This window comes from Gracilinanus agilis, chromosome 4 (assembly GCF_016433145.1).
Source record: "Gracilinanus agilis isolate LMUSP501 chromosome 4, AgileGrace, whole genome shotgun sequence".
NCBI lineage: Eukaryota > Metazoa > Chordata > Mammalia > Didelphimorphia > Didelphidae > Gracilinanus > Gracilinanus agilis.
Window position 1 is genome coordinate 172,453,541 of NC_058133.1, and position 20,085 is coordinate 172,473,625.

Consider the following 20,085-nt stretch of genomic DNA (forward strand, 5'->3'; position numbering starts at 1 on the left):
CAGACCCCCGCCCCGAACCTCAGGGGGCGCTGGGGTCGGAGTCTTCTCCATCCCCCTCTCGAAGCCCCAAGCAGGGCGGGGGCTAGAGGCGTCCCAAGTTTCGCTACCCCTGCCTCCCACCCAGCCTAGGCCCCGGCTATCCCCGCCTAGCACTCCACCCTTCTCCATTACCGGCTAACGAGGCCCGGGGCGGGGCCGGGCTGGGCTGGGCGGGAGCGCGGCTCTGAGGGCCGTTTCCTCTCCCGGGTCTGTCAGCCGCTCGCGCCGCGTGGGGAGGGAGGAGGGGAAGGGGGAGGGAGAAAGCACCGGGACAGAGGGGAGGGGCTGGGAGGGGGGGGGAGGGAAAAGACACCTACCTCCCGGAGCCCCGCCCCCTCTCGCGAGATTCCCGCCAGCCAACGGCCGCGCGCGGGGTCCTCTCTTTTCGTAACCGGCCCTACCCGGCGTCCCCAACGGCCGTAGCTGTGGCTCGGTCCTCGAAACCAGGACTGCCGGTCGTGATCTTTGACCCACGTCCTCACCCCAAAATCTACTGCGTTAAATCAGCCCAAAACAAGGGGGGGAGGGGTCAGGGCGGGAGCCGCCAACCGAGGCCAGACCAGAGTAGGCGGGCAGGCGGGCGTGAGGAGAGGCCGGGCTAGGCCGCGGCGGTGGTCCTGGGGCCTGGGGAGCAGAGAAGAGGGTCTATGAGGGGCAAAGAGATGGCGAAGGTGGTGAGTAGAGAAGGGTGAGGGAAAGTGCAGGCAGGGCGGTGTGGGGGATATGGAAATTTGAACTTTGGGGATTAAGAATATATCCCTAGCTTCAGGTTCATCTTGCCTACTGTTCAGAGGAAAGGTCAGGAAAGCCCTCCACTTCTCCCTACTCGCTTAGAACCAACAGCTCGGCGAAGCCTCAGAACCATGTGTAGGATGATAGACTTAAAAGAGTTGGAAGACACCTTGGAAGTGGTCTGTTCCAACACCCTTTTCTTTTAGAAGTGGACACTGATCTCTATAAGTGAACTGACAACCCAAATGAGCACTGGGAGGGAAGTGATATCATCAGGACTAATTCTTATTTTGTCAGTGTCCCAAGATTCCCTCAAGGGAAAAATTCCACCACATTAAGCGGTAATGGTTATTATGCCAAAACCAGGTTGGGGTGGAATAACCCAGATGCTTTTTCAGAATAGGTCAGAGAAGCCTATGAGGATTAATAATAAAAAGGTAGATGGAGGGCACTGATTCACTTGGGCAAAGGGCAGAAGACCCCTCTGGCCTTTTCTCCAGTAGAGGTGCTACAATGGCTGTTTTAGTATTCTGCTTGCTGCTTTTAGCTGAAAAAAACAAAAACAAAAACAAAACAAAACACCTGACCTTAAGAATTTCTATAAAAAGGTTTTGTGTGTTTTTAAGGGAAAATTTGAAGCCTTTCAAGGATAAACACTATTTTACTGTTTCTTATAGTAGCTAACTCTTAAAGGCAGATAGGTGAATCTGGGGAGAATAGCCTGAAGCTGTGATACTGACCTTTAAAAGCTATTTTGGTCATCACATGAAGTCTTAGAGATTCACAACAAAAAAAAAACCTACAGTGCATCTTCAGCCATGTTGACTTATGACATTGTGTGGTCACTGTGGGGTGGGTGACATAAGCTGGAAGAAGCATTGTTCAGTCCTAAAGGTATGATTATCCAACAGATATTTGTGCTCTTTGGTGATGTATTAGAAGGACAGCTGGGAGTGCCATGTGTTATTTTGTATGTATTTGTGTATGGATCCACCCCCACCCACCCTCACCCCCCACCTCCCTGAGTAAGCTTCTAGAGGGTAGGAAGCCTATCACCTAACCTTTGTATCACACTTTAGCATCAAGAACAGTATGATTATTACTCTACAAAATGACAATTTGTGGTGTGCAGGATTGGAAAATTAGGTTGAACATTTTCTTTAAAAAGCCATCTGTAAATTTAATGTTGATGTCAAGAGGTGATCCTGTCAAATAAGAAGCTATCACTTTCTTTTAAGTTGATCTACTTATATCAGTTAAAAGTTCTTTTGGTTGGCTATCTTTGAAAAGGACAAGCTTCAGGGTAGATCCTCATTTTAGTAACATTACTGAGGTCAGCCTTGTTCCCATTTGGGGGGGGAAAACCCCCAAAACATGACTTTTTGCCCTACAGATTTAATCTAAATTAGAAAAGGCAATAAAAACTGGATTTAAAATATATCATGTGAAAACTACTAAAATTTCTTACATGTGGTATTGCTTGCTTCCTATGATTTGGATTTGTCTCTTGAACAGGAGCTCCTTACTGAGTACCTTGGACAGTATTTCATATCCTTTAGGCATTCAGTAAATATTTATTACTGAAGGACAAGAGTACTTGCTAAACTGATTACTCTCAAAGAATGAATATAGTGTTAGGAGGGAGTCATATCATTACATATTTAGCTGAAAGTATTAGAAAAAAATTGATAGATGTAGCAACTATTTCATTGCTTGCTGTATGCCTCCTTGATTTCAAAGTTGGTTTTCTTTGTTATTGGTCTAAATGATTTTTTAAAAACCAATGTTACTTTTGCCTCTTATCACCATTTACAACATATATTTATTGAGTGTTCACTACATACATGGCACTATACAAGTTAAAAACCAACTCTTACAGAACTTACAACTTAATTCTTTGTCAAAAAAAGTAACATCATAGCCATGTTTTTGCCAAACATCTCGGAGGGGAGGAAAAGGTGCATTCATCATACTCCCTGGTTCCCTTAGGAATTGGATCAAAAGAATTGGGTCTGCAAAGAGCAAGGTTGAGCTGCTAGGGAGGCCCTGGGTTGGAGGAAGGGAAATTAAGCAGGGAATAGAGCAGAATGCTTTACTACTATCTAATAAAGATTGTTTTAAGTGGAGTTGTTTCTCACAGTCATTCTGAATTTATCTCCTTGGAAGATAGGACATCAACTAGACAAAATGACAAACTTTCCTCCCAACTGTTTTAAAGAAAGTTCTTTTACTATTTTAGGTCATTTTTTTTGTCTTGCATGCCTTTTACAGTATTTTTATGAATGTGGAAATTCATAGGGTCTTGGATTTATAGCTAGAAGGAAAACTGAGGCCCAGAGAGCTTTTTCCAAATTCAAAATGGCATTAAAAGAAGAGATGGGATCCAAATTCTGATCCTTGGTCCTCTAACTTAAAACAAGTGCTACCCCTACTGCACCTCTGCTGTTGAGTATGTATAATAAAAATACCACAGTGAAGTGCTTTGACAAATCTTGAGATCATATACCTCTTAATCCTCTTTATACACTCCACCTTCATGACTATTGAACTTTATACACCTTACACACACATACACATCCCTAGTTTAGTGGTAAAATCCCTCCTATAATCTGGTTTAGTTATAAACCAGGGATATCTTATACAAATACAAAGTCATGTAAGTGAATCATTTTGTGAAGATCATAGCTAGGGTGAAATCCCATTTGAGACCACATTCCTTCCTAAAAAAATTCCTGCTCATTTTTTTCCCTATTCTAATGTTCTTTTCTCCCTCCTTACAAATTATGCTTTTTATTTGTAATATTAGCGGTTAAAATAATTTTTTTGTTTTTCATGGTAGTAAAATCTAACAGCAGAATGTGATATTAATTACCTCAGTTGTCCAAATGTGTAGAATCTGTGAAATTGAGCTTTCTTTTTCATGAGCTGACAGTGGGAGGTTCTGTTGTATCTGTCAAAAATACATACACATTTCCCCCACTTAGATCTTAAGGAGAAAGGTAACTCCTATAAGCTACCTGTCTCCCTATAAACCAGAATCACCAAGTGAGAGGTCTTATCTGTGTTCTATGCCTTCTGTTTGTTATGTAAGCTATTCATCAAGTTTTACTTACACGATTTTCTAAGTGAGAAGAAAAAAAAACACAATCCACTTTGATCTTTTCAAATTATGATTTCTTTCCATAACTGTTTGGACTTCAAACTCTTCTGAGATATTTACTTTATTAGGTACCCTCCCCCAGCCATAGGAGAGTGAAAGAGTGACTACTGACAATAAAAAATACACTATTCAGCCAACATACTCATTAAGTCATTGGATAACTTACTTTAAATTACTTTTTAAAATGAGAGACCAACACGATTAATGCCCCTCTGCCCTCCTCTGCTTCGATATGAAGAGACCAGTTGTGAGTGCTGGGACTGTGACATAGACAGCAAGTGAACCAATCACCTTTCCCTGTCATGCTTAATTTGCATATTGCAATTTTATTGGCTAAATGCCTAAATTCTTAATTGAAAATAGAAAATAAACTTGATATAATTTTTATTTTTGTGGCTACAAGAATTGTTCATTGAATGGATCTCTTCAGAAGAAAAAAATAAATTACTCCCAATAATAGAATGATTCAATTATATAACATATTCTACAAACCTAAAACAAATTCTTAACTGGTCAACATCTATAGAAAATAAAATGATCATTATAAAGCTAGAATTTATTTGGTAATTTTAGGTTTGCAAAACACTTTGCATATTCATTTGATCCTTAAAAAAATCTTTACCTTTAGCATTATGCTATTATCTTCATTTTATAGATAGGCAAACTAAAGCGCAGAATGGTTATTTGCCTAAGGTCACAGAGGTTGTCACAAGGACAGGATTTGAACTCTGAAGTCCATTGCTCTTTCTACCATAACATACTAAATAGCTTTTCAGATTAGGTATTAGAATAGGCCCAAAAATAAATGAGAGAAAAAAAATTAGTTGCAGTTACAATTCAATATCAGCATAATCCAGATTTCCTAGCTAAATACAAATGTATTTATAATCTGATTCAAATAGATTTTTATTCAGGAATACAGAATACATGACCAACATGAGATTATGATCTTTTGCTATCAAGATTTTGCACAAGCCTATAAATGTTTTCAAAGGAAAACAGCTCTTATATGTAGGGTAGGGAGATATTGATGTTAAATCATTAAGAATATGTGTGAAGACAAAGTTAAATTTCATTAAACCAGACTGCATTCTAGCTATGGTTAGATTTAAAATAACTTCCAAATTCTTATTTTCTATAAAGCTTATTAATAATCACTTGAAAAAGAAAGGACAGATAAGCATATATTTAAAGTCTCTTACTCTAATTCTGACCACATGTCATCCTGAAGGATCCTCCATCTGTCCCCTGCCTGCTCTGGGAAGTGGTGTGAGCAAAAAGGCCCAGGTGGGCTCCACTCACACCCTTTTATCTATGTTCATGGACACAACCCTGGCATGTAAAAAATGGGATGAACCAGGTTGGCAATCTAGGAAGGGGGGAGGGGATGAAATTCCCTCTTCATAATCCCCCCAGTGAACCTTTTGGAGACTCTTCTCCCCAATGTATCATTTAAACATAACTATCTTATACCTCTAAAGATGTTCTATCTAAAATTACATACAATATTGCACTCTAAGAGGAATCTACAATAGTTAGAGATAAGAGGGAAATTAAAAGAGAGAAAACAAAAAATGATTGATAGACGCATTGACAAAATGCCAATTGGGGGCAGCCCCTTCGGTATAAGAGTTTACATTCAGAATAAGTATGTTCAACCCCCTTCAGTTCAGTTCATTATATCCCAAAGTTCATTCTGGATCTTTTGATGGTAGTGTGTGGCTTCTGCAGGAATCTTTACAACCCCTTCTCCAAAAAGATCTGCTTTCTTGATTCGAGGTGTTGGTGAGTTTCTTTTCTTGAAATTTCTCCAAAAGATTTTAAACCTTGGATTTTAGGATAGTTACATAATTCCCCCTGAGGAGGATGCTGACCAACATCAAAATCACTCCAGGATATATGGCTGAGTTATGAGGTATATGAAGCAATTTTTCAAAAGAAAACCAATAACCCCCCCCCCAAAAAATCCCAAATAAAAGAGCAAAAATCAAATTCTAGATAAAAATAATAAAAAAAAATCTAATGTGTATAAAATTCTGAGAAAAAAGAATAAACCTGTAACAGGTCCTTGAATCACTAGCAAGGCCTAATTAAAGAGATTTACATCCCATTAATCTGTAGGACAATTGCAGCAACATAGCACTTTACCCATCAGCAGGCAGGACTACAGAAAATTTCCAAACTATAAGAGAGAATGGACTAGGTTTCAGTAGCAAATGGGAAAAAATCATTCCCTGGTCTGATTTTACCTTCACTGTCAGGGATAGGGGAGCCAGAATAGCAGCTAAAGTGGGATGCTTGGTAGAAGTGTGGCATAAGGAAGACTTGTGTCTGATGTATGTCAAACATCTGCAATTTTGAACCCCAAACAAGTTCAAGTCTTCTGTCTTGGTGCAGAATCTCATCAATCTCACCCGGATTGATTAGTCTTCTTGACCTTTGTGCTCCTTGGCACTGTGCAGGTTAACTTTGTGCAGTGGCTCTTTTTTGTTCCCTTCTCCTGGAATCAGACACAGTAATTAAGCAAAGTCCCATAACATTTATCAATTCATGGCAGATGTCTATAGTTTAAAGCTTTGGGGTATGCATAGTTATTAGAGCTAATAGATACTGTAAACTTATCTTTCAAGATCAAAAACATTATTACTGAATCCATGTACTTCAAGTACTTTGTACTTCAAAGGATAGGAAAAAAGAAAAAAAAATCAATATCCTATTGCAAATATAAAGAAAATAATAAATCATAACTTCATAGTTCACATTCCATGTGACAATGTGTTAGCTAAGCAGAGGCACATCACAAAGGTTTCTCAATCAAAAATGAGGTCTTTTTCTCTTTTAACTTGGCCATGATCCACAGTGTGAGTGTACATGATTTTTTCACCAGGTAAAAGCCTTTTAAAAACAGTAGTACAGGGGGCAGCTGGGTAGCTCAGTGGATTGAGAGCCAGGCCTAGAGACGGGAGGTCCTAGGTTCAAATCCGGCCTCAGACACTTCCCAGCTGTGTGACCCTGGGCAAGTCACTTGACCCCCATTGCCTACCCTTACCACTCTTCCACCTATAAGTCAATACACAGAAGTTAAGGGTTAAAAAAAAACAAAAAAACAGTAGTACAACAACTAATGCAGATTCTAAGAAGTACCCAAATCCCCAAAATTATAAGAGCCCATTTTAGGACAATTGCAAACAAACCCGTTTCTTGCAGCCATGAGAGGTTCTACCAGCTATTATTAGGATTCACATGAGTCTCTTTAGCTACTTGCTGTGTGTCTTTTAAAAAACCTATGAACTTATGGATACTTGTCAGAAGTTCTACAAATCTAGCCAATCTTTCTACCTTGGCTGAGATATTTTTAACAAAGTCTTATTATTGGGGGCAGCTGGGTGGCTCAGTGGATTGAGAGCCAGACCTAGAGATGGGAGAATCTAGGTTCAAATCTGGCCTCAGACACTTCCTAGTTGTGTGACCCTGAGTAAGTCACTTAACCCCCATTGCCTAGCCCTTACCACTCTTCTGCCTTGGAGCCAATACACAGTATTGATTCTAAGATGGAAGGTAAGGGTTTAAAACAAATGAGACCCACAACCATTAAAAAAAAAAGTCTATTACTGCCATCATTCCCAAATATGGTAGGAGAGCCTAGAAAAACAAAAACATAAACCTCTGTACTACTGATGAAAACCTTTTGGGTCTAAAATGTCACTAAGTATCTAGATTATTCTGGTGGAAGGGTAACCCATTTTGAAGCTACTAGGCTTCACAGGAAAAATCATTTCCACCTCCTGGATGAAATTGTAACCCATTTCAAGGTAACTAAGCCTCTTGGGAAACCTCCCTCCCTCTGGAATGAGACTATAACAGCATAAAAGGACTGTCTCCAATATGTCCCATCCATTTCAATGTGGAGCTGAGAAGAAAAACAGTGAAAATCACTTCAGATGTGTCATCCATTACATTTTCAATAAATGCGGAGATGGGAAAATACAACAGTGCCATTGCACTCTACTTCCACCACAAATGAACCCTTTCCTCTTGTTACAAACAACTCAAAGGCAGGCAAATGATCAGAGGCAGTGTTGCTACTAGATATCTAAAAATCATGTCTGAAGACCCCTTAAAATCAATTTAAATTATTAGGTCATTAAATTTTCCAAAACTTGTATTGAAACCAGTTTGATGGAGTCCATTCCATAATCTATGTGACAATTAACAAATGCAAAAAAAGAACAAAAGGCTGTATAGGCAACATGTGACCTCAGTGGATCTGGTGACAAACTCAGCATCCCTAAGGGCCTATGGTTTTTCCACGAAAAGGGTTTGTCCAACTTGTTTATGGACTTTTAGAATGGTGTTATCACCAGTCCAGTCATGGGGGAAGAGTACAAATAAAGACAATGTAACAGAATATATAGCTAATAGCCAAAACACAGTAACTGAAAGTGACATATATTATGGAATGATAGATTAGATTAATATGTAAACTTAAAAACACAAAATGAAATCTTAAAATAAGCAGCAAATACAATATATGTGACAGTATCATTAGAAAGTACCTATTTTACATGGGAGCAATGAATCCAAAAGTTCTTTCCTCCATTTTCAATAGCTTATGGAGTGGTTAACAGTAATTACATCTTGTATTTAGAATTTCATTACAGAGACTTCTTCATTATGGGGAGGGGAACAAACAGTTAACATCAATAAGGCAATGGGGTCTGAAAAGGATTAAAATTCACCTCCAGACTCTTTGAGGTCCCTTCCCTTCCCAAGTACCATCATTCATTTAGATTCCTTTGTTCACACCTCTGGGGTTCCCCATACTGAGGGGTTTCCCACACTGAGTACAGATGTTTGAGAGTGAGTTTTGATTTTCGTCATTTGAATTACTAGTCCTCCTATTATTATCATTATTCCTGAAGCTTCTATTTCTATTTTCCTGCTTTCTCTTTTTATAATTCATAATTACATGACTTACCTTTCCACAAAAATAACATGTTATTAGTAGTTGTTTTGTGGATTCTTGTAAGGGAGCTATGACCTCTCCCTGCTTTACCTTTCCAACTGTTTCGGTTAATTCTTTTATTTCCTTCCTTAATGTTTCCACTAAATTAGTGTTCTCTTTATCCTCTTTTCCCTGTTTAGCAGTTAATTCTTTTATTTCCTTAACATCTCCATTAAATCAGTGTTCTCTTTTCTCCTTTTCCTTATGTCCCTCAAAAGCACAAACTTCCACTCTTTAATTCTTCGAGGTCCACATTAGGCCAGTTTGAACAGTTAGTCATAAAATAGTTCTTAACTAACTTGTAACTGTTTTTCACAAATTGATTCATGATTTGTCCAATATCTCTTTCCCTAGAAAAATCTAGGTCTATATATCTGCCTCCCAGCTCAGTAAGCCTGTCCTTAAACTGAGAGGGGTTTTCATTATCTTCCTGTTGTAGATGTTCGAATTTAGTCCACGTGCCAGGCTTATCAGAACAAGCTCTCATTGCTTTTAGTAATGCATTTCTAGCCTGGAATAGTTGTAAGTAATCTTGCTCTGAATTTGTGTCCCATTTGGGATCTTCAGTTGGTCAACGAGTTGTTCCCTCTTCCTGGATCTGATTAACAAGAGAAAGAATCTTATTTCTTTCCCTTTCAGTTAGCAAGGCCTGGAGCAAATCTTCCACATCAATCCAAGTGTGATTATATGTGCAGAAAATGCTTTCAACCTTATGACTACAATGGGATCATTTTCAAAAGGAGTTTTTTCTCTGAATCTCTCAATATCTTATGGAGAGAAAGGTGTATGATGTCTATTATAAGTAGCAACATTTCTGAGAGGGAATAGGCCTTTATTCAAATCATCTGTGATTACTGCAGCTTGACTTGTGTGGGTGCTTGGGTTGTATTGAGCCTGGTAGGGGAAAGGGGAGGAGTGGGTGTGCAGAGGAGGGGTTGGTCAGGGTGTGGAGAGGCAGAGCAAAAGGATGGGGGTTGGGGGGGGTGAAGAGGAGGGGATGGGACTGGGGGCAAGGTGGAAGAGAGGAGATGGAGGCTAGGGATTGGGAGGAGAGAAGGAATGAGGAAGAAGGACTGAGCAGGGGTGGGGTCAGGGAAGAGAAGGAGAGGAGTGAGGATAGACTAAAGGGGGGCAGGGTCGGGGAAGGAGAAGAGGAGATATAGTAGGATGGGTGGAGACAAGAGGAGGAGTCATAGTAAGATGGATGGAGTCTGTCAGGGGAAGGAGGGTAGGGAAAAGGCCAGTCAAAAGAATAAGGATAGGGATGGTTTGGGTAGGGATAGGGGAAGATAGATGGGTAGCAAGGAGGAGGAAACTCTCCAGAGTAAGGGTAGTGGGATTGAAAGTCATCTGGCAAGAGGTAGAGTGGGAGGAAAGGAGATGAGAGGAGTGGGGGATGAGCAAGGTCTATCGGGGGAGGGGCCGAAGGGTTCAAGTCCTGGTTTGGGTCAGTAAGAAGAGAAACTTTTTCACAGTCCAGGTGGGATGATAGGGTATGTTTCTTGCTAGATCTAATCAAGGGTTCAGGAGGAGGAACTGAAGAAGTTAAGCCAGAATGGTCTGCTTCCAAAGAAAGAATGGTTTCCTCACTGGGAGGGCATGGTTAATTTATCAATATGAGATAGTGTTTATAATCTGTGGAGTCTTTATAATTTTTATAGTCTTTGGAATCTTTGTTTTTAATGGCTAACTTTAAAGGAACCATACTTTAGCCAGGTATAGGACTCATCCATCCAGGTTTTGCAAAGTTTTTTAGCTTCCTTTTTTGTCATCCAGTCCTCCTTAGGAAGATTAGGACCATCCCAAGAATTTAAAAGTTAATGCAGGGGTGAGTCTGGAGGAATTTTTCCTGATTTCCCTTGATTTGTTGCAGTATTTCCCATAGTGTCTAGTCTGTCTGTCTAAGCTAGTCTGAGTATCGCTGAATAGTCAATTTACACAATGAAAGGTTCCTCAAGCATAAAAAATGGAGACACAAATTTCTTCAATGTTACTGTGGAAGACAACAAGAGTGGGGCTAAATAAGAAGCTAATGTAAGGCACTAATTGTTGCATGGCAATAGTACAAATAATAAATATATTTATTATGATTATTGTTGCTATTAATAAGTCAACAATCATAAACAAGTATTAATTAATCACTAATAAGTTATTAGTAACTAATGTTATTAATAATTATTATTGGTAGTAATATTATTAATTCTATTGAGTTCCAAAATTATTATGTGTAATATTGCATTGAATTAATTTGGTTTAATTTTGGTTTGTTTAATTTTATAAATTTGGTTTGAATTTAATTCAGTATTATTAATATAATAAAGATTAGGGAGAGAGAGAGAAAGGGTTGGGTTTCCTAAAGATTAGGGAGAAAGAGAAAGAGAAGGGGAAAAAATGGTGTGGTTGTAGATTAGCCCTGGAGGGGCACGGTCAGTCCTTAAGGAATGTTTGGGGGAGGAAAACTTCCTGGTAAAAGTTTCGTCCTTTCCCCTCTCCCAGAGGCCCTTGGTAGGGAGCTCTTAAATGTCTGTGGCTTGTCCAACCAGGGTCTGAGGCCAGATTTTGAACCCAGGACCTCCTGTCTCTAGGTCTGGCTCTCCATTCATCGAGCTACCCTTATGTGGGATCAGGGTTCAGGGGAGTCCCTCATGGGAGCCAACACCTCAGTTTCCCCTCTCGTCCCTGCACAGCCAGGAACTAACCCACTGGGTTAGTTCACTGTCCGAAAGGACAAGCTGCTTCCTGCGCTGTGCTGTGCAGAGCCCAGTGGGAGCCAAGAGCCTGCTTCTGCTTCCCTGGGATTTGGCGCTGGGGGAGGTTCGGGGAGCCATGGGGCTGGGAAGAATTAGGAGTTCCTGCTGGGTCCCAGGGCAGCCTGGGATTCACGTGGATTTTTGGTGCCCGTCTGTGCCAACCTCAAGGCTTGGACTCCTTTCTCCCAACACTCCACCCTTATCTAAGCTAAAAAATGGGGGGGGGGGGGTAGAACCACGTGGGGGAAGAGTTCTTACGGATCCCAGTGGCTAGGGAAAAAATGGAGGCAGCAGCTTATCTGTCTCAGCAAGGGTGTGTCAGGCACATGAAAGGCGATGGAGCCAGCCCATGCTTCGGTGAAAGCAAGAAGGAGCAGCAGTTCGAGAGAAACGTGGTTTTTGCAAAAGTCACCTACTCCCTATTCTATACTTTCTTTCTCAGAAGAAAATTAAGAATTCTTTTTTCTGGTAGTGGTTGCTATTCTGTTAGATTTAAAATTAATATCTTCCAAGTTCTTATTTTCTAAAGTTGATTAATAATCACTTGAAATAGAAAGCATAGATAAGCATAGATTTAAAGTCTCTTTCTTACTCTAATTTTGACCACGTGTAGCTCACCCAGCAGAATCCTCCATCTGTCCCCTGCCTGCCCTAGGAAGTAGGGTGAGCAAAATGCCCCAGGTGGGCTCGACCCACACCCTTTTATCTAAGGTCAGACCGTGCTGCCAAGTAAAAAATGGGATGAACGGGGTTGGCAATCCAGGAGGTGGAGGGGATGAAATTCCTTCTTCATACTATCTAAAGACATTTCTTTTTTAGTAGGTACTTGTGTCCAAAAGGAAAACAGCATCTAAAGCCTCATAATTACTTGGTATGTAAACACACCATATTTTTAGAGAACTTAGTTTACTTATATCCTTGTGCTGTATGTTATGTTGATTGAATGTCACTCATACTATGCACTTTAGAATACCAGTACAGGTTTTGAATGACTGTTTTTAATTTAGGCTAAAAGTTTGTTTTATAAGATTTTTTTTAAAAATTGAACTGTAATTAAGAATCCATATCTTGACTAGAATACCATCATTTACTAAATAATGGAGAATTTCAGAGTCACTGCTTCTAGTTTGCCTCTAGTACTGTATGTAATGTTATGGTATAGTAAATTAATAGGAATCAATACATGATGTGTTATATATTTGTGACAGTTTGTAATTTTGAGGTGAAATAAACTAATTATTAGGTTACAAAATGATCCATATTTAACATTTAATATATTTTCACTAATAATCACCAGCATTTTACAGTAATATTCTGTATATGCAGGATATATATAATTAAACAGTTACTGATCATGTAAAGATATAATACAGTTAAAGTCCAAGAGGTACTACTATGTAGAGTATCAACAGTCATGTTGACTAAACCTGTCATAACATTTGTCAACAAGAAGAAAAGTAACTGGTTTCTATCAATGGCAGCAATTAAACAAAGACTCGGAAGCTTTTTTCCCGTTTGATGGGCCAAGGGCTCTGAAGGATTTTTATCTTTGTTGAGTGTTGGGATGAGATCCCAAGAACATGGCACAATAGCTCCTTTAATCAGGAATTTGGTGAAGACCAAAATCATATTACCTAGCATCAACCAACTAAGAAATAATAGGCTGTAAGCAACTATCCAAATGCAAAAGGCTAAATTAGCCATTTTTCTGGAAACTGCATCTACATATATTTGACATATATAAAGAAACATAAGGAGAGTGACAGCTGTCAGTAATAGGTGACATCCCACTTTAAGCCAATCTCTGAGATTTTTACCCTTATTTTTTTTTACCCTTAATACATATAATCCAGTTTGTACACCAGCCATATATATTGCCACATACCCAAAGATGGAAATGATCCCCTCACGGTTTGCATTTAGGAAACCAATCCTTGTGCCTTTGTGATCAATGCCATGCAAAATAATCATCTTGAGTTGTGCAAAGTCAAGAGATATTTGATAGATTATAGCAATGATGACAGCCACAAACCAAGATTTGTTTAGGGGGAAAAGAATCAAGAGTAAGGAGGCTAGTACTTTTACAACTGCTAAAGTAAAAAAAAAGTTCCAGTGTACTCCATATTCAGATAAATGTTCATGATATTCTATAGACTTTACACTGATCAGTCGCCCTACCCCTAAGACTACTAATGGCCAAACAGAGAACAACTGCTTTGCAAGGTAATAATATCTGGTCTGTTTGGTCCTGAGTTTTCCTCTAACCTCTGGACAAACTATAGCATTTCCAAAAACAAAGCCTCCCACTCCAAAGTCCATCAATCCTGTTCCATAGAGCTCTGTTTTGGCATATCGTCTAGGATAAAGTGGGAAATCCACGGCCAGGATGTTGATTGCAGTGGCCAAAACGATGTAAACACGGAACATTGTAATAGATGGGATGTTTTTGGAATCTACACTGGTTTTCAGGAATGCACCAATGATTTTCTGGGCAGGTGCCCTGGTATAACAGGTTCTCTTGCTATATATCTCATAGAACAGCCATGTAGCTAAAATGGTCAGGGCAGTTGGCAAAAGGAAAACCACAGAAGAAAGAATAGTGCAAGAAGCCACCAAAGGCACTACAAGTACAGCAAAGTCAGTGAGGAGATGAGCTCCCCATCTACATGAAAATGGTGCATGGTGAAGTTGTGACAAAATGAGTATTAGTCCTCTACACACAGTACAGAGTGGGGGCAATGCTAAACCTGCTGAAATTTCCAGTAGGCTGGTTCCATTGAGATTGCTGACAAAGGCCTCCTTCATTTGTCTTTGAGACATTTTTTTCTTCCTGTATAAAAAAAGCAAAGAAATTAACTCATACAGAATCAGAATCTTATCTGTTTGTACTCAGGCCAGTACTAAGGACACTACCACTCTGAATCAAAAGAATTGGAGGTGGAAGAGAACTTAGGCCCTCTAGCTCAACCTCCTCATTTAACAGATGAAGAAACCAAGGAACAGAGGAGAAATGACTTGCCAGAACAGCTGGTAGTTGAGCAGGCTTTCTCTAAACCTTGTGGTCATTCCAGTACACCATCATATTAGACTAACCTAACTGTAACCAATCTAATATCCTCATTTTATAGATGAAACCAAGTGCTAGAGAGGTGAAGCAATTTGCCTAATATCACAAAGCTGGTTAGTGATAGAGCTACCATCAAAACTCATTTCACAGTAGAGTGCTCTTTCCATTGGGCAATTTCCTAAGAATAAAACCCAGAAAGTATCATCCAGATATCAATCATTTGAAAAGAAACATTTAAGGTTTAAAATATTTTACAAAGGTCCAATTTGACTTGCATAGATGTCATTACTATTTAGGAGGCAGTTACCATTTGAACAAATTTTCACTCTCTAGTCCTCGGATTCTTCTCCTGAAATGTGAGGGTTTCACTAGAGGGGTCTCTAAGATACCTATAGCGCTAAACCCTATGAACTGCAATAAAAACCCTACGTATATTTTTTAAAAATCTTAGAATCCTGCTCCAAATTGGCTCAAGAGGTACGGTGCCCCACTCCCAAGTCATGGACTGCTGCCCAGATTCCCCTAGCTTCATCAAAACACCCCACCCCGTCCCAACGTGCGGGTTCGAACCTCCGCCAGCCCCATCTGCATCTCTGACCTTTGATCTTACACCAGTAGGTTAGGTTTAGGTCCGGCAATTTTTTTTTCAGGGGGGAAGAGGAAGGACGTGCAGGCCCTGAGAAGCACGCAAGAAGAGTTGCCACCGGACTAAAAGCGTTCTCAAGTGCATCCTTCCCTTTCGTAATGCTGCCTTGGACGCTAGGGGAGTCGGCCTCCGAGACCTGGCCACGTGATTCCATACGCTTTCCGGCAGGACAGAGGGGTGGATCTCACCGTCTTCTCTCTTCCCCGCCCTCCGCTTTTCCAGGCACATCCGGTTCGGATTCCCGCCTCGGGGCGCTGCGGGCGGGGAGAGGTTGGGGAGTGTCGAGGGGCGAGGCGGAGGAGGAACGCGCAGCCGCAGAGCCTGAACTGAGGGGCCGGGGTACCTGGGCGCCCGCTTTTCAGAGGTCGGGGCGGGACCGGGAGACCTGGCAGGGGTGGAGCCAGGGGGCGGGCGGAGCCATCGGTTCACCACCCACAACAGCCGGAAAAGCCTCTCATTTATATTCTCTGGTAATCCCCACCATCGCTGGTCTCTCACAAGCCCCAGACGTACTCCTGATCTTCTCCGGGACTCAAGGGCTCTCTTTTCTTGCTTCCACCTTTCCAACCACTACAGCCATTCCCGAGGTCCCCCGAAATAACCAGCTTCCTCTTCATTCTCCCACAAAGAGTCCTGGTGCCGCAAGGGCCACGTGCGCCTTCCGCCACGTGGGCACGCTCCGCCCCGAGGCGGGGCCGTCCGGCGACCTCGCCCCCTCCTCCTCCGCTCGCCCGGACCCCTCCCCCAGCTCCCTCCTTCACTTTTTCCCACCTTCATCCCCGCCTTTCCAGTCCGCCTGGGCGGGGTCCACGCAAGCCGGCCCGGACCATGGAAACGGTGAGTGACCCCTCCCCCGGTCTTACCGGGAGGCCTCCCTCCCCTTCTTTATGTGCCTAAAGGGGCAGAGAGTGGGGAGGGGTCGCAGTCCTGGGAATGACTGGAGGGTAGGGGACGCTCTCCTCAATGGCTCGGGGACGCTCCCTTTCCTCGGTGCTTCTTTGTCCCTTCTCTGCCTGAGGGAGCCTGAGGTCCCCGGCTGGAGCCGAAGACCTAGCAGGGTCGTCTCTCCTCTCCGGTCCGGGCTACCTCAGGTGAGGAAGGGGAGCCGGGAAAGAGAAGGGGGGGGCACCCTGGCTAGCCGAGCTGGGGGAGGGGCTGAGAAAAGCCAGGCGTTGAGCAGCTATCTCCGCCAGCTTCGGGAAGCAAAGTCTCGGGGTTCTAACCCCGAGGGGCCCTGAGGGGCAAGGGATCGGACTGTGGAGTCTTTGAAGGGCAGCCTCCCCGATCCTTAGCCAGGTGTTTCCAAAGAAGCTACACCCCGGCCCGGGCTTAGTCGATTGCCCAGACCTGGGCTGGGTTGAAGGGAGGTGGTCCTGGGCCAAGGTCCCCCTCCCACGTCCTGCCTTGCCTTGCCCTGCTGCCTGCCCTTGGGCGGATGGAATCACCGCCCTACCCTTTGGGGTTCTTTCTATCCAAGTTAACTGGACTGGCCAGGAGGAAGATTGGCCGTCAGTTTGGTTGCCTCTCGCCCTTGTGCTTGTCCTTCAGTGGTTTGGTGACAAGTAGTGCTCCGAGGGTGACTGCGCATCCACCAGCTCGCATACTCTTTCTTTGTTGCTCAAACCAACCAGGAGCAGGGAGAAGCCGAGGCAGCTGACCTGAACTAAAGTCTTAGCCATAGTTATGGAGAGTTAAGTTTGACCCCACCCCCACCCCTACCCCTAGGTAGGCTAGGCTAGGTGACTGGCTGTTGTACTTGTAAATGAGGAAACCCGCTCTCCGTTCACTATCCTAGAGTTACCATTGACTTGTCTAGTGCTCTTACCACTATTCTTGGGCATGGGCGGGCCAGGAAAGAAGCTGCAATTGAACTTGCTGGATCTGGAATTCCAGAGGATTTGAGTCAGTTCTGCCACTCCATACTACTACTAGGAAGAAATCACCTCTTGCCCCTCAGTTTTCTCATCCGATCAAAATGAAAGGATTGGGCTAGATGGTCTTTCCCAGCCTTAGTTCTTTGATCATGAGATCCTTTGAGGAGTTCAATTCTGTGGCATCTCCAACACATTAACCATGACTGTCAGTCATTTAATCTCACAGCCTCAGTTTCCTTATTTGTAAAGTGGAGATAATGTGTATACTGCCTACCCCAGAGTTATTGAGAAGAAAGCACTTTGTAAACCATCAAGCATTGCAGAAATGTGAATTATTGTAGTTGTTGCTGTTATTATTGACCCCATATTGAGTAGGACTTCTCCCCATCTGGGTGGTAAGGAATTAATATAAAATCATAAGACTATTAGAATAGGAAGGACTTTAAAATCATCTAGATATCAAACCCTCACAGGCATTGAGGAAGGATTAGGATCCTGGTGTTATTGACGCATGTCTAATACTCTTTCCATGATGCCATATATGTCCTCCTTGTATGGCATTGAGTGTAAAAAATGGGTAGATTACTTAACCAGGGAGAGGAGCTGCAATAGAAAAAAAATCAGATAACAATGTGGAGAATTAAAGCTGGAAAGGGCTTTACAAATCACTTGGGCTGTCCCTTTTTTTGCAGATCAGGATACTGAGCCTCAAAGACAAGTGATTTGGATCATCAGAGGTTGAGTCCAGTTCCGAACAAAACAAAAAAGAATCACACGATTAAAATTCAAGAGAGTGGATTTGGGTTTAAATATCAGTTTATTAATCAGGTTAGCATTATAGTCAATAACGTGATAGATCAATGACCTCCTAGATGACCAAAGATCCCAAAACTCCATAAGGCAGATCTATAAATATAATTTGGAAGCTTATTATTCATCTCCTGCCTTGAACAATACATCTCTAATTGGTAAATAGCTAATCTAGAAGGTGGTCTATCAAACTCTCCACCCTTTTCTATCCCCATGTGATGGAGGTTAAGTGGGCAAGAAAAGAATCCTTGTCTCATTTTGCTATTAACCAAATTTCATTAAAAATAAGACATTCCTTGGGATTCCTAAGGACAAGGAAAATGTAAAAATCCGCCAACTGGATGGTGCCTGTGATTCAAAACCTTATATATATTAGCATAGGAATGCTAATATATATAAGAATTGACTGGGGCTTTTTCTAATAATATAGTATATGAAAAACAAATTCTCTCAGCACTCTTCTCTGTTTCTTGGGGAGAATGGCCTCAGTTTCTGCATTGAAACATGTGCCTACCCAAAATGATTACTGTATATTACATGGAGGGCCTAACTATAATCATAATGTTTGGGTGTTTAACATGATGTTTAAAAAATGATAGATGCATTGACAGATAGCTATTAGGGGACACTTCCTTCTGGTACAAGGATCTTACAGACAGAATAATGGCACATGGAAGAAACATGAAAGTATAGGTGACTCAACTTCCACTGTCTAGGCCATTATGTCCAAAGATTCAAAGTCTTGTGATGCACAATTATCCAGTTTCTGGAGACATTTTCTATTGCTGTCATCCTCTTAGGATCTCTGGAACCATGCTTGTCCTCAGAGCAGTTCCTCTGGCAGATCTGCTTTTCCTAGGCCAGGTCACTGGTAGCCTGTTTTCCTGAAAATTGCTTGAAAAAATAAATCTCAATACAATTTAACATTGTCACCAAAATTTTACATTGCCAATGGTGAGAGCTAACTCAACCCTTAGGATTCTAATTTTCTTATCTCAGCATAAAGGATATACTTCTTTCAGAACAAGGTAATTAATTACTGTAGAAACTGTCAACTTACTGGACAGAAATTTTAAAGGCTCTATAAGGATTTGACCTTTAGAGGTAGCTTTTCTAATTAAAAATTTTTTGATATACCCCTGATTTCTACAACATGGTATTAATACATACTCAGAGCCTTAGACACAATTAGAAATTTATATTTGACATACATGGCTTTCCCCCCCCAAAAAAATTTTCACTTTATATCTTTAATCTTCTCACTTCCCTCTCATGAGGATGAGATTGTGCTAAAGATCTGATCCTTATACAAGAGCTGTAGATGACAACACTTTGAAAACATGTGGCTTCTGTGTTCGATGGCAGTATAAATGAATTTGCCCCAAAGATATTTCACCTTTAATTATAACAATAGACTTGGGATAGGATTTGTAAAAAGTAAGGCAAATTATTCTACATTGTATCAAATAAATTATCTGGAGTCAAATATAATTAACCTCTAACCATGCTCAAATAAACTAGATATCACATATATAAAGACTAATGCTCCCAGATCTTCTCTATACACTTGTGTGATCTACTTGCATTACAAAATACATCCCATACACAAGGTTTAATCTTTTTTTTTTAAAATAACCCCTTACCTTCCATCTTGGAATCAATACTGTGTATTGGTTTTAAGGTGGAAGAGTGGTAAGGGCTAGGCAATGGGGGTTAAGTGACTTGCCCAGGGTCTCACAGGAAGGAAGTGTCTGAGACCAGATTTGAACCTAGGACCTCCCATCTCTAGGCTCTCTCTCAATCAGCTAAGCTACCCAGCTGCCCCCTCATTAAGAGGAATTTGTTATTGAGAGGAGGAAGTAGAAAGTGGCATAACAGTCTCAGTACTGTTCCTTAGTTCTTTTGAATTCAGGTATGAATCTTAAAGGCTTACCGTGAAGCCACAGGGAATCACAGATAGGCTCAGACTCACTTAGGTGCCTTATTTTTCAAGATTGGGAAA

General features: G+C 41.4%; 2 protein-coding genes across 2 annotated transcripts in view; one reads left to right on the plus strand and one right to left on the minus strand.

Moving 5' to 3' along the window:
- Positions 1 to 12,935: 12,935 nt before the first annotated feature.
- Positions 12,936 to 15,437, minus strand: PIGW (phosphatidylinositol glycan anchor biosynthesis class W). Its single transcript, XM_044674288.1, has 2 exons — positions 15,352 to 15,437; positions 12,936 to 14,516 (listed from the first exon to the last, which is right to left on the minus strand). Exon 2 carries the CDS (start codon positions 14,504 to 14,506, stop codon positions 12,977 to 12,979), a length of 1,530 nt encoding a protein of 509 aa, XP_044530223.1. The 5' UTR covers positions 14,507 to 14,516; positions 15,352 to 15,437; the 3' UTR covers positions 12,936 to 12,976.
- A 742-nt stretch (positions 15,438 to 16,179) lies between these two features.
- MYO19 (myosin XIX) overlaps positions 16,180 to 20,085 on the plus strand; it is a 65,537-nt gene continuing 61,631 nt past the window's right edge. The window contains 1 exon segment of the mRNA XM_044674289.1: positions 16,180 to 16,236. The gene's annotated coding sequence lies outside the window, so the exon portion shown is untranslated.

Bases quoted from the DNA above. Each gene is read 5' to 3' on its own strand.
- PIGW (XM_044674288.1), bottom strand. From the start codon at position 14,506: ATGTCTCAAAGACAAATGAAGGAGGCCTTTGTCAGCAATCTCAATGGA.